General features: G+C 43.5%; 1 protein-coding gene across 4 annotated transcripts in view; it reads right to left on the bottom strand.

The window, feature by feature from the left end:
- Nucleotides 1-15,336, bottom strand: part of PDXDC1 (pyridoxal dependent decarboxylase domain containing 1) — a 60,941-nt gene that overhangs the window by 38,421 nt on the left and 7,184 nt on the right. For 3 of the 4 annotated variants that reach the window (XM_025371587.1, XM_025371588.1, XM_025371590.1), the window contains exons 2-3: nucleotides 3,222-3,295; nucleotides 2,647-2,712 (exon numbers count right to left, since the gene is read on the bottom strand). In XM_025371587.1, coding sequence (XP_025227372.1) covers nucleotides 2,647-2,712; nucleotides 3,222-3,295 — 140 coding nt within the window. The remainder of the gene's footprint in view (nucleotides 1-2,646; nucleotides 2,713-3,221; nucleotides 3,296-15,336) is intronic. The other variant, XM_025371589.1, reaches the window with a different exon arrangement.

The following is a 15,336-nucleotide window of genomic DNA, read 5'->3' as shown; positions in this document are numbered from 1 at the left end:
TTTCATTTTAATCTTGGAATACAAAACAGAGAATATTTAATAAGCATGTAGTAAGAGCCAAAAGTCCTTATAATATATACTTATATAAGTATGTTATATAAAATATAAAATATATAAAATATATAAAATATAACAAATGTATAATCATCCTTAGTATATTATAATGCTAGACAGTCACAGAATACTCCATTGCCACTGATATATCTAATTTTCCTCTTTAGGGCTCTTGTCTGTTTGGACTAACAGCCTTTATGCAAGCTTCATTTATTACCAGCTCTTCCCCAAGCTGGGAAACTTGAGATCTGCTTAGAGTGTAAAAACATTTTACTTCTATCCAAGATATGTTGCTATGAAATGCTCATTACATGAGGAGATGGAAGGTTATGAAAAGAATTCAAATGGCTAAAGTAGCAAACAATGGCAAGGCAAGTTGCAACAATAATAACGTAAAGCTATTCCTCTGTCAATGAGAATAGACTAAAAAGATGTTTCCTCTTTCAAAAAAGGAAGTGCCATCAAAACAATGTCCCCAAACCAATTGTCCCCAAGGTGCTACCCTTCAAGTGGGGAGGGGCTCTGGGCCTTAGACACTGTAGAGATTAGGGCAGGCAGGGGCCCCTGAGGCACACTTGGCTGCCTGCCACATGACCTTGAGCAAGCTATTCCAACTCGCCGAGCCGGATGTGATGGATTTGGGAGGCTTCAGACAGTGAGGGAACAGCGCTTAGCTATGCCTGGCACGCTACTAGTCTTCAATGCTGGGTAGCAGCATTCCTAAGTGTGAATCCTCCTAGTCAGTGGCTTAAGTCGCTGTCATTCTGAGAATTACAGATGCTGCTGGGAGTATCTCTCCTGGGAAAACTTCCATAGAATCAGGAGACTACACCTTATAGCCTTTGGTTTCCATCAGTAGGCCCGGAATGAGGAGATTTTATAGGACCTGCCTCCTGTTCTGAGCTGAGAAAGCACTTCACACCTAGCTTCACATCAGCATTATTCATGCTATGAATAGGAGTGACTTTTAAAAGTATTAGTATCTTGGCGTGTTATTGACACACTGTGATCCTTCCTCTGTATGTTTCTTTTGCAACCTGGTTCCATTTATATTCAGGTCAAAGGATATTTAAAGGAGTTGTACTGTTTACTTATGTGCAGTTTCTTGGTTATAATAGGAAAAAAAATAAGTTTGTCTCAGGGAAGCAGGGCTGGGACACTAATTCCAGATTAACTGCTAACGTCTTGGGAAACTTTTAGTCAGCTATTTACTTTTTTGCTACTTTTCCTGCTACTCAAACCATGAAGATGTGACAGATTTGCTTCAGTTGCCAAAAAATAAGTAATTAAATTTGACATTTTCCTTTCATTTACATTATGAAAACAATAAATCTTATCAAATTAAAATACCTCTTAGAATAAAACTCAGTCCACCAAATACATTACAGGTTTCAACAGTGACCTAAGTATGATACCCCAGTTATAATGGCGAATTTGTATATCACTTTGATTTGACAGGGTCCCGCCATGTTGCTCAGGGTGGCCTCGAACTCCTTGACTCAAGCGATCCTCCTGCCTCAGGCTCCCAAGCAGCTGGGACTACAGGTGTGCACCATGGTGCCTAGCTCCATGCATCACTTTGAGTCATGAGGTTGTATTAAATTGCTAGTTTTAAAAAAATTTTTGGCCGGGTGCAGTGGCTCATACCTGTAGTCCCAGCACATTGGGAGGCTAAGGCAGGCGGATCACCTCAGGTCAGGAGATAGAGATCATCCTGGCCAAAACAGTGACACCCTGTCTCTACTAAAAATAAAAAAATTAGTTGGGAGTGGTGGTGCACGCCTGTAATCCCAGCCACTCGGGAGGCTGAGGGAAGAGAATTGCTTGAATCCGGCAGGCAGAGGTTGCAGTGAGCTGAGATCATGCCACTACACTCCAGACTTGCAACAGAGTGAGACTCCATCTCAAAATTAGAGAGTGTCTGTATCACTCAGGCTGGAGTGCAGTGGTACAATCACAGATCACTGTAACCTTGAACTCCTAGGCTCAAGTGATCCTCCCTCCTTGGCCTCCCGAAGTGCTGGGATTACAGGTGTGGCCCACTGTACTCAGCCTCTATTAAATTCCAAATGGGAGAGGGAGAGGGAGAGAAGCCAGTAGGTATAGCAGTATCACCAACTAGCCAATGGCACTTCAATTTTCTAATGTTATACTGCATATAAGTCTATTTAAATTTGCTATGTGTTCATTAAAACTAAAACCGTAACTCAATGATGGTAAGATACTGGTTTAAGAAAACTGTAGGCCAGGCACAGTGGCTCACACCTGTAATCTCAGCACTTCGGGAGGCCAAGGTGGGTGGATCACCTGAGGTCAAGGCCAGGAGTTAGAAACCAGCCTGGCCAACATGGCGAAATCCCATCTCTACTGAAAATACAAAAATTAGCCAGGTTTGGTGGTGCACGCCTACAATCCCAGCTACTCGGGAGGCTGAGGCACAAGAAAGAACTGCTTGAACCTGGGAGGTGGAGGTTGCAGTGAGCCCAGATCATACCACTGCACCCCAGCCTGGGCTACAGAGCAAGACTGAGTCTCAAAAACAAACAAAAATTTATACCTTAACTAAAAGTATGGATCCTCATTGCCACCTACCTGCCCTGGAGTGGTCCTGGAATATCTCCGGATATGAGCTTTTTTCCATTTTCCTCTTCTGTTCTTCTAATTTAAAGAAAAGAAAAAGCTGTTCATTTATTTCATCATACCAAATTTCTAACTCCTGAACATGCAAACATGACCATGTTGCCTATAACCTCCTAGTGACTGAGGCAGGATTTCAAACACATTTATCACATCTTCCTGCCTCCAGTTTCAGGTACCGTTTGAGTTTCTGGAAAAGACAAGAATATGCAACAAAAAAGTTCCACCCACTTCTTGTTTACTTGGTGCTCTATATGACCTGAATATATAATAAGTACTTATAGAGTCAAATCAATATATTAAGTAAATGAAACTCTTAATAGAATTAAATATTGTAAGCCCTTCCTCTCAATTTCAGAATCCTTTAATTACAAGGCACCCTTTACCCAAGACAAATACCAATTTTCAAGTCGGCCAAAGCTATATGTGACACTGCGAGGCCAAGAGGCATCTTTAACAGAAGGAAACCGGAGTTGCTGGCTTCATAGCAGGCTGAACTCGTTGAACAGGGTCACCTCTGTCCTGCTCACCTCTGACTGTCCTCCAGCATCTTCATTGCCTCCTTCAAGTTTTTTCCCATTTCAGCTAACGTGGGGTCTGCTATCTGAGAGACAAAAAAAAAGAAAGAAATTTTAATAATACTCTATTACCTCTACAACACAATTCACCCAGAAAAATTAAGAGCATCATTTCTTCTGGATTTACTGTAAAATACATGCATGATTTTAAAACTTCCAACAGTACAAAAGTATAACAGAAAAAGTAAAAGTCCTCCAGCCCCACTTTCCACAGAAAGTTGCTGTTTTATTTTTACTTTTTGCGATGGAGTCTCACTCTGCCACCCAGGCTACAGTGCAATGGCACAATCTTGCTCATTGCAACCTCTGCCTCCTGGGTTCAAGTGATTCTCTTGCCTCAGCCTCCCAAGTAGCTGGGATTATAGGCACACACCACCATGCCCAGCTAATTTTCATATTTTCAGTAGAGATGGGGGTTTCACCATGTGGCCATGCTAGTCTCGAACTCCTGACCTCAAGTGATCTGCCCACCTCGGCTTCCCAAAGTGCTGGGATTGCAGGTGTGAGCCACCGTACCTGGCCTCCTTTTGTTCCTTTTGAATTTTAGTACCATGTGTACACCTATCTCCCATCCAAAAAGTAAACAAAATATAATTTAAATTTCCTGCAGAATTATTATTTTTTCACCATTCATTCTGGGAAGAACCACGTGAGGCCAAAACCAAGGACCCTGCCCTTCTTCACACTTGGTGCCACCCTCCCCCTTGACAAGTTACAAGTCCCATGGAGGTAACCACAAGGTCCCCTCAGCCTGGCCTTTGTACACAGCCCCGGGGTACCGGCAATGCATGACCCACACTCCAGGGCAGCAGGACAACTTGATCTTTGACGAGATCACTTCTGATAACAAAGTGAGTCAGCTTCACTTCAGACAAGCAATGTGGCAGTGATACAAAGACATGCTATTGTGACAAATATTATTTTTGAGACAGTCACTCTGTTACACAGGCTGGGGTACAGTGGTTTGATCGTGGCTCACTGCAGCCTTGACCTCCAGGGATCAAGTGATCCTCCCACCTCAGCCTCCTGAGTACCTGGAAGTACAAGCGCTCGCCACCATGCCTGGCTACTTTTTAAAATTTTTTTGTAGATACAAGATCTAATTATGCTGTCCAGGCTGGTCTCAAACTCCTGAGCTCAAGTTATCCTTCCACCTGGGCCTTCCAAAGTGCTGGGATTACAGGCGTGAGCCACCGTGCCCGACCTTTTTGCAGAATTAAAACACACACATTCATTTTCCTTTCTCTGTTAATCTCTGTAGTTATTTTTAGGGAGAAAATTCTTGTTGACTTCAATCTCTATGTAGTATGAGTTGTTATAATAATAAATTATATATATTATACACAATAATACATAATTATATATAAGTTAGAGCTCTTTTGTTCCCCTCTTACTCTTCTAAGTGTGCCGCTTAAAGGAAGAACTGTGTTTATCTTTTCGTATTGCTCACTGTATCTAGCAATATCTTACAGCGTGGCATACAATATGTACGTATTTAAAACTGCACTGCCTCCTCAAAATTGTTTTTAAGAAATTCCACTCCATTTATCAATATAAGATTCAGAAATTGTTCCATTCTAGAAGGGACCTAAGGGATCTAGTCCAGGGATTTTCCAGCTGTGTTCTCCTGAGCCTTAAGGCCCCTGGGAGAACTCTGAGAAGGAAAGGTTACGTAAGCAGCTGGGGCCTCTAGCTCCCTAGCAGATCAGCTCTGTTTTATATAACAGGCTTTTAAGTAAAGTTTTATTTGTAAAAAGTTTCACTAAAAAGAAAAAAAATTGTTTGGGAGGCCATGGCAGAACAATCACGTGAGGCCAGGAGTTCCAGATCAGCCTGGGCAACATAGTGAGACCCCACTTTTCCAAAAAAACAAATAAATAAATTAGCTGGGTGTGGTGGTGCACTCCTGCAGTCCTAGCTACTTAGGAAGGAGAGGTAGGAGGATCACTTGAGCCTCAGAGTTTGAGGCTACAGTAAGCTATGACAGTGCCACTGCACTCCTGGAACAGAGTAAAACCCTGTTGCCAAAAAAAAAAAAAAAAAAAGTATAGCATAAAAACATCTGATTCTGGTCTAACATTTTGGAAGTGAGGAAACTAAGGTGCAGAGAGGTTAAGTGACTTGCCTACAGTCATGGAGCTAATAAATGACAGTGAGGGGCCAAAACCTGGAGTCCCTGACTCCTGTTTCTCACCTCTATTATATCACACTGGCTCCCACAAGGGCTTACAAGGTAATCATTTAGCCACAACCAAATTTTTAGATAAAATAGACAAATTTTCAAACAGGTGTTTTCAATAAAATTCACCACTTTAACTATGAAAAGGCTCAGAAAGCACTTGAAAAAGGACTCAGGGCTGACAGTTAGTGAGGAGAATGAGGAACAGACGATGGTCAAGAGAATTTATCTTCACCCCTGAGTCAGCTGGTGATGCTCCTGATGATCCTCACTCCTGTGACACTCCCGTGTGTCCCCTACCATCTGGCCAAATGAAAAGATAAACACTTTGGCTTGATTCACACCTTCATGCTCCCAACGACCATCCTGTCTCAAACATTCTCATGACTTTTATCTATCTCTCGCCTAGCACCTATTCAATTACAAGTCAATAATTCCAGGAAACCTTTATGGATAAAGCCACTTTTGCTCTTTCACATACCCTCTAATGACACTGACGCCTTCTGTCGTAAACCAAAAATCTAGACTTGTTGCTTGACAACGTTGGCTGTATTTATGGGGACAATAGGACAGAATGCTTGCAGTTGTTGCGACTGCCATTTATCCTCAAGATTCCTTACACCCTTTACTGTGAATTGTTTTACAGATGTGCTTTCCAGTATAAATGTGCTCCCCAATTAGATTACAAGCTTCTTGAAGGCAGGGATTCAGACTCCTACTAATTTTGACTTCTCTTTAGATCAAGGGTCTAAAGTTGGCTCAATTCTCTGATTGTCATATTACCCTGAAAATCCCTTAGGAAGGCATGCCAGAGTGGGTATCAACATACTGTTCTCTAAGCGCAACACAGTTATTTCCTTCAATAGAATTATAACGAATATTTCCAGTAAGAATAGGTAAAACATGCCAGGTATGGTGGCTCATGCCTGTAATCCCAGCATTTTGGGAGGCCAAGGCAGGAGGATCAGTTGAGTCCAGGAGTTTAAGATCAGCCTGGGCAACATGGCAAAACCTTGTCTCTACAAAAAATACAAAAAAAGTTAGCCAGGCAGGGTAGTGCATGCCTGTGGTCTCAGTTACTCAGGAGGCTGAGGTGGGAAGATTGCTTGAGCCCAGGAGGTCAAGGCTACAGTGAGACAAGATCATGCCACTGCACTCCAGCCTGGGTGACAGAGCAAGAACTTGTCTCAATTAAAAAAAAAAAAAAAAAAAATAGAGAAAATACAGCTCAGGCAATAGGGCAAAACCCCATGTATGCAAAAAAAGACAAAAGTCAGCCAGGCGTGGTGGTGCGTGCTTGTAGTCCCAACTACTTGGGAGGTTTAGGTGGGACAATCACGTGAGCCTGGGAGGTTGAGGCTTTGGTGGTGAGCCATAATCACACTACTGCACTCCAGCCTGCACGACAGAGAACCTGTCTCGACAACAAATACACACACACACATATATACACACACATATCTATATACATATATAATACATATATACACACACACAAAATAGTTTAGAAGCCATATTGTGTGCATACGCATTTATACACACTAAAATCCCATGTAATGACAAGATGTTTAAACTGTGAGAGGCACGAGAGAAATGCAGATTCATAATCCCCAGGCGAATCTCTGACTCTGGAGTGCACAAGCACTGCACGGACTGGCTTACATTTAAATTGTTCTTGCTGGCTGGGCGTGGTGGCTCACGCCTATAATCCCAGCATGTTGGGAAGCCGAGGTGGACGGATCACCTGAGGCCCAGAAGTTCAAGACCAGCTTGGCCAACATGGCGAAATCCCGTCTCTACTAAAAATACAAAAATTAGCTGGGCACGGTCACGTGTGCCTGCAGTCCTAGGTACTTGGGAGGCTGCAGCAGGAGAATCGCTTGAACCCAGGAGGTAGAGGTTGCAGTAACCTGAAATTGCGCCACTGCATTCCAGCCTGGGCGCCAGAGCAAGACTGTCTCAAAAAATTAAATAAAAATAATAGTTCTTGCCCTTCAGGGGGTAAGCCCGGTGGGGGAGTGGATGGGTAGGAAAAGCAGCACTGATAGTTAAGTTTGGGTGAAAAAATGTGAACAATGACTCCAATGCTGTAGACCCTCATGTGTTTGTTGCATTAATTGGATAATCCAAAATATAAAGTATTACCCAGTTTCAGGATAATATTAAGATCTAAACCGAGGAATGCTCTATGAAAAGTTGTACGTTAACTGATCCCTTAAAACTAAAAACAGCATCTTCATAAGCTTCTACTGAGGGCAGTTACCACTTTCTTCATCACATTTCTTATACTCAATAGCTGTGGGCAATGCCAAAATAGCTGTATGATCAACATTAATAAACAACAGTAGGGCAACAGCCAGACACAAACCTAAATGAAGAATTAAATTGTATAAAGATGCATAAAGATGTCTATTAGTTAGTACATAGGAGGCTGTCTGATAATGTTGGCAGAAAAAAAAAAAACAGGCCGGGCACGGTGGCTCACATCCGTAATCCCAGCACTTTAGAAGGCCGAGGTGGGTGGATCACCTGAAGCCAGGTGCTTGAGACCAGCCTGGCCAACATGGCAAAACCCTGTCTCTATTAAAAATACAGATATTTGCCAAGCGTGGTGGGGGGCGCCTGTAATCCCAGCTATTCAAGAGACTGAGGCAGGAGAATCACTTGAACGTGGCAGGCAGAGGCTGCAGTGAGCAGAGATGATGCCACTGCACTCCAGCGTGGGCGACAGCAAAATTCCATCTCAAAAAACAAAAACAAAAAACAAACAAACAAAAAAAGGAAAAACACTATTCTATGTCAGGTTCCTGAGAAGAATGTCAAATAACTTCTGAATCCCTTAGCACTGAGTGCAGGGTCAGAGTAAGTATTCAATCAGATTTATGATCCTTATAATTACTAATATTTACTGGGTTGCTTACTACATTCCAGGCATCGTGCTAATAATTAACGCCTCTACACACATTACTTCCTCACAAGCCCCAAATCATAGTACGTTTAAAACTAAGTAAAATTCTAAGGCCGGGCGCGGTGGCTCAAGCCTGTAATCCCAGCACTTTGGGAGGCCGAGACGGGCGGATCACAAGGTCAGGAGATCAAGACCATCCTGGCTAACACGGTGAAACCCCGTCTCTACTAAAAATACAAAAAAATTAGCCGGGTGTGGTAGCGGGCGCCTGTAGTCCCAGCTACTCGAGGCAGGAGAATGGCGTGAACCCAGGAGGCGGAGCTTGTAGTGAGCCTAGATCGCGCCACTGCACTCCAGCCTGGGTGACAGAGCAAAGACTCCGTCTCAAAAAAAAACAAAAAAAAAACAAAAAAAAACTAAGTAAAATTCTAAGACCAGTGCTCTTAACCACTGGGCAATACTGCTTCCCAATTTTATCAAGTAAGTCAATGAAGCAACTCAATGCTTTAAAAAAGCTCGTACTCAAAAATCATATTTAGAACTAAGGTTTAATTTTAAAGATTATCCTTGTTTGATTAATGGTTTCACCTGGGAAGAAAGTGACTCTTTACAGGGAAAATTTCTATTTTACAACAGTCTCAACTAAATGGCCATAAACTCATCATCCAGATCAGGGCATTTTTTTTTTTTTTCCTTTTTCCACCAACCCTTAAACCCGAGCATTTTTAAGACTGAAAGGGTGGCCAGGCGTGGTGGCTCATACCTGTAAAACCAGCACTTTGGGAGGTCAAGGCGGGGCAGATCATCTGATGTCAAGAGTTTGAGACCAGCCTCGCCAAAATGGTGAAACCCTATCTCTACTAAATATACAAAAATTAGCTGGGCGTGGCAGTGTACCCGTAATCCCAGCTACTCAGGAGGCTGAGGCACAAGAATCACTTGAACCTAGGAGGCGGAGGTTGCAGTTAGCCAAGATAACACTACTGCACTCCAGCCTGGGCAACAGAGCAAGACTCTGTCTCAAATAAAAATCCCAAAACCAAAAAAAGTGCAACAAAGCATTTACAGAGTGGATATATCTACATGCACATTTTCTGATAGATGCTAATTGCTGAGAATTTAAACACAGTTATACCTCTCTACAAATTTATTAATGATATTTCGAGTATGGTTAATTCTGTTGCATAAATGAAGTGGGTTCAATATTTTTGCTACAATTTTATCTAACACAGATGCATGGTAGGTATGATTTAATTCTCCTTTTCTAAGAAGAACCATTCAACTGTATGCTCACTATCACAGAACTGAGACTTTTTTTTTTTTGAGATGGAGTCTCATTCTGTCTCCCAGGCTGGAGTGCAGTGGCTCAATCTCGGCTCACTGCAAGCTCCACCTCCTGGGTTCAAGTGATTCTCCTGTCTTAGCCTCCTAAGTAGCTGGGATTACAGGCGTCCGCCATCATGCCCAGCTAAGTTTTTGTATTTTTAGTAGAGACGGGGTTTCACCATGTTGGTCATGCTGGTTTTGAACTCCTGACCTCAGGTGATCTGCCCGCCTCGGCCTCCCAAAGTGCTGGGATTACAGGCATGAGCCACTGCACCCAGCCAGAACTGAGACTTTAATAGGTAGATCATTCTATAAAACAAGCCCTACTATTCATACCTTCATGAGCACTTTTTCAATCTTTTTTTTTTTTTTTTTTTTGGAGACACAACCTCACTCTATTGTCCAGGCTGTCACAGTGGCGTGATCATAGCTGGCTACAGCCTTGAATTCCTGGGCTCAAGTGATCCTCTAACCTCAGCCCCCTGAGCAGACAGGGCTACAGGCACATGCCACCACACTTAGCTAATTTTTAAAAATGTTTTGGAGAGACAAGCTCTTACTATGTTGCCCAGGCTGATCTCAAACTCCTCGCTTCACGAGCAATCCTCCTGCCTTGGCCTCCCAAAGTGCTGAGATTAGAAATGTGAGCCACATTGCCTGGCCAAGAATCTTTTTTTTTTTTTTTTTTTTTTTTTGAGATGGAGTCTCGCTCTGCCGCCCAGGCTGGAGTGCAGTGGCCGGATCTCAGCTCACTGCAAGCTCCGCCTCCCGGGTTCACGCCATTCTCCTGCCTCAGCCTCCTGAGTAGCTGGGACTACAGGCGCCCGCCACCGCGCCCGGCTAGTTTTTTGTATTTTTTAGTAGAGACGGGGTTTCACCGTGTTAGCCAGGATGGTCTCGATCTCCTGACCTCGTGATCCGCCCGTCTCGGCCTCCCAAAGTGCTGGGATTACAGGCTTGAGCCACCGCACCCGGCCAAGAATCGTTTTTATGCTAGGTGATTCTTAGCACTTTCGGACAGTATGGGATATTAAAATACTCCCTCACTATCAGAAGAAATATTACATATGTAATGTTAAAATTGCTTAAAAGTTCTGACAATTTAAATGCTGCAGGAAAAGTCAAGAATCAAACGCAATGTAAGACGGTTAAGGAGGTCAGGGAGCAACTCTCAATTTTTCAAAAAAGCTAACAGAAAATTATAAATTGGCAAGGCCAGGCGCAGTGGCTCACGCCTGTAATCCCAGCACTTTGAGAGGCTGTGGTGGGTGGATCATGAGGTCAGGAGATAGAGACCATCCTGGCTAACACAGTGAAACCCTATCTCTACTAGAAATACATAAAAATTAGCCGGGCATGGTGGTGGGCGCCTGTAGTCCCAGCTACTCGGGAGGCTGAGGCAGGAGAATGGCGTGAACCTGGAAGGTGGAGCTCCGTCTCAAACAAAAAAAAAAAAAAAAGCTGTTTATCATATCTTCCAAAAGTGGAAGCTACAGTAGAAATAAAAGGAGTCTTTAGAGCCTAACATTTGGGAATTAATGAACTGGTCACTTGAAAAATTGTTTCATCTTAGGCCAGGCGCAGTGGCTCACACCTGTAATCCCAGCACTTTGGGAGGCCGAGGTGGGCAGATCACGAGGTCAGGAGATCGAGACCATCTCTACTAAAAACACAAAAATTAGTCAGGCACGATGGCGGGTACCTGTAATCCCAGCTACTCGGGAAGCCGAGGCAGGAGAATCGCTTGAACCCAGGAGGCGGAGGTTGCAGTGAGCCAAGAACGCACCACTGCACTCCAGCCTAAGTGACAGAGCAAGACTGTTTCGGGGGGGGGGGGGGGGGGGGAAATTATCTTCACACTAATCAACACTTTCCTCAGTTAAACCAGTTCATCAAAGTGTGAATTTAAAAAATAATACATTTGGCCGGCAGCAGTGGCTCATGCTTGTAATCCCAGCACTTTGGGAGGCAGAGGCGGGCGGATCACGAGGTCATGAGTTTGAGACCAGCCTGTCCAACATGGTGAAACTCTGTCTCTACTAAAGATACAAAAAATTAGCTGGGCGTGGTGGTGTGCCTGTAACCCCAGCTACTCAGGAGGCTGAGGCAGGAGAATCGTTTGAACTTGGGAGGCAGAGGTTGCAGTGAACTGAGATGGCATCACTGTACTCCAGCCTGGGTGACAGGATGAGAGTCTGTCTCAAAAATAAATAAATAAATAAATACACACACACACACACACACACACTTTTATGTGATTTGGAAAAAACAAAAACCCACACACACACCTCAAATCTCAGAATACAGAGACATTACAGTTGAGCACAAATTGAAGTTAAAAAAAAGGGGGGTGTGCAGGGATGCGATGGGTGGGTAAAGAGGGCGAGAATGACAGAAAGCAGGGCAGGGATCCACTGCAAAAGGACATTTTCAGGGAGATGGAAATGCTCTGTACCTTTTTTCGGGTGGGTGGGTAGGGGATTTGTTTTTTGAGACAGGGTCTTGCTCTGTCACCCAGGCCAAGTGCGCAGCACTATCGTGGCTCACTGCAGCCTCACCCTCCTGGGCTCAAGTGATCCTCTCACCTCAGCCTCCCAAGTAGCTGGGACTATAGGTGTATGCCACCAAGTCTGGCTAAGTTATTTTTTATAGAGATGGGGGTCTCACTATGTTGCCCTGGCTGCCCTCAAACTCCTGGGCTCAGGTGATCCTCCTGCCTTGGCCTCCCAAAGTGTTGAAATCACAGGTGTGCACCACCGTACCAGGTCAATGCTTCGTATCTTGATCATGCTGGTGGTAATATCCCTATATACAACTTCCAAAACACAAACTCTGTAACTAAAATGGGTATTTTTGTTGTATGTAAACTGTCCCCTCAATTTTTCATAAAGGGGGAGTAAATTGATGTAAACTAGATTCAAAAGAAAATATTAAGCAAATAATAGTATAGGTGGTACACTGATGTGGCCAAATTCACAGATGGTACATGAATAACTGCTGTTTGGGAGATACAGAGCTAAGCCTTTAAAGAGAAGGCTTTTTTTTTTTCTTTTTTTTTTTGAGATGGAGTCTTGCTCTGTTGCCCAGGCTGGAGTGCAGTAGGGTGATCTCGGCTCACTGCAACCTCCGCCTCCCGGGTTCAAGCAATTCTCCTGCCTCAGCCTCCCAAGTAGCTGGGACCACAGGTGCATGCTACCACACCCAGCTAATTTTTTGTATTTTTAGTAGAGACAGTGTTTCACCGTGTTAGCCATGATGGTCTCGATCTCCTGACCTCGTGATCTGCCCGCCTCGGCCTCCCAAAGTGCTGGGATTACAGGCATGAGCCACCACAGCCAGACAAAAGAAGGCTTTTAAGAGAAGCAACGTCTATAAGAAAAGAAAGTCTAAAATTTATTTTTAAAAGTATATTAATTGTAACATTCATCAATAATAGAAGTATGTAATACTTTCATTTCAACAAAGTTTTTTTCAGGAGAGAAATATTCTTATTTGGGGGACTTTTAGGGCTTATTTTGGGGGCCTCTTAGGGCTAAAGAGAAACCAGCTGCTCATATTAGAAGACCTTGGTGTTATCAAATGCTAGTTTATACCATATGCATTAGACATATAAAAAATCACTACCTATCTTCGGCTGAGATAAAAAGAAAGAGGTAAAGCTCCAAACAGCTGTTCCTAACTTACCAACTACTCTTGCCTCCCACAGCTTTCTGAACAAGGTAAATCCTGAATAGTGATAATCATTCAACTTCATCTCTGCAAAAAGCATTTATTTTCCTCCCAGGGAAAAACAAACAGTGCCTGCTGTCTAGCAGTAGTTAAACAAGTCCCCCAAACACATCTATTATAATACATACCTCTGAGAAGCCACGGCAAGAACACAATGTTCCTTATGGGCCAAGGATGAGAGGAGAGGAACAGGTATCCTCCAAGTTGATACAGTGACTTGTAAACCTGCTTTATCTTATTGGAGTCTCAGTTTCTACATTTGTAAGTATTTTTTGTCTGATTCAATAGTACAGTATTTAATTAAGAACCAGAACTTTTGTCTCCTCCCATCTTCTTGTTTTGTTTTTGAGATGGAGTATCACTCTGTTGCCCATACTGGAGTGCAATGGTGCAATCTCCTGAGTAGCTGGGACTACAGGCGTGAGCCACCACACCTGGCTAATTTTTGTATTTTTAGTAGAGATGGGTTTTCACCATATTGGCCAGGCTGGTCTCGAACTCCTGACCTCAGGTGATCCACCCATCTTGGCCTCCCAAAGTGCTGGGAGTACAGGCATGAGTCACCACACCCAGCCGTCTCCTCTCATCTTCTAAGAACTGGATACTATCATTTGAAAGTCTTATTCTTAACCATCATGGTCTCTACGCTTGAGTGTGTCTGTGAGAATATGAAGACATACTGTAATTACTGGCTCATTAAGCATCATAATCTTCCTAGTTGCAAAGGCTTAGCCAAGTATTGTATAAGGTGTAACTATGAGTATTTAACCTTACAAATTCCTCAAGAAGACGGCGGAAAATAGGAAAGAAAAGGGCAAAAATAGGCTGGGCACAGTGGCCCACCTGAGGTCAGGAGTTCGAGGCCAGCCTGGCCAACATGATGAAACATTGTCTCTACGAAAAATACAAAAAATTAGCCAGGCGTGTTGGTGCGTGCCTGTAATCCCAGCTATTCAGGAGGCTGAGACAGGAGAATTGTTTGAACCCAGGAGGCAGAGGTTACAGTGAACCGAGATCGTGCCACTGCACTCCAGCCTGGGCAACAAGAGCAAAACACCGTCTCAAAAAAAAAAAAAAGAAAGAAAGAAAGATAAGAAAAGGGCAAAAATACCCAACAGTGGAAAGGAGGGAGCAAAGTTAACTGCACAGATCACATCTCAGTCACAGAGAGCAGTATGTGAAGGGGGGAAAAAGCCTCTAATCACTTGACTCAGATATATGTTGGAGATGCTAGAGATCCAACTCCACGTTCCAAAAAACTGTGTTCCCAGAGACCACTACTGCAGTGTCGATTCACACAGACCTTATAACATGAGTAAACACTTCCAGATAATGACACTGATGGAAAAATAGCATACAATAGGAAAGCTCTATTTCTAAAAACTTTACTATTTAACTGGAATCACACCTTTATTCCGGAACAAAAAGAAAATTGCTGAACAGAAGCAGATACTGTTATAACTCTTCCTTAAGATAAGCTTCTTCATAGGCAGTGTTTCCTAGGGCTTGTTAGTGCACGATCAAACCAGAAAGGTAAAGATGAAATGGCTTTCCTGTTTCTTGATTTTTATCTACCAGCAATAATATGAGGCACGCTCATAAAGTAAAGAATTGGCCGGGCGCGGTGGCTCAAGCCTGTAATCCCAGCACTTTGGGAGGCCGAGGCGGGTGGATCACGAGGTCAGGAGATCGAGACCATGCTGGCTAACATGGTGAAACCCCGTCTCTACTAAAAATACAAAAAACTAGCCGGGCGTGGTGGCGGGCGCCTGTAGTCCCAGCTACTCGGAGGCTGAGGCAGGAGAATGGCGTGAACCTGGGAGGCGGAGCTTGCAGTGAGCCGAGATCGCCACTGCACTCCAGCCTGGGTGACACAGCGCGAGACTCTGTCTCAAAAAAAAAAAAAAAAAAAAAAAAGAATTGCA

Source organism: Theropithecus gelada, chromosome 20 (genome assembly GCF_003255815.1).
Source record: "Theropithecus gelada isolate Dixy chromosome 20, Tgel_1.0, whole genome shotgun sequence".
Taxonomy (NCBI): domain Eukaryota; kingdom Metazoa; phylum Chordata; class Mammalia; order Primates; family Cercopithecidae; genus Theropithecus; species Theropithecus gelada.
The sequence above is the reverse complement of the archived record's forward strand: the minus strand, read 5'-3'. Positions and strand labels throughout refer to the sequence as shown.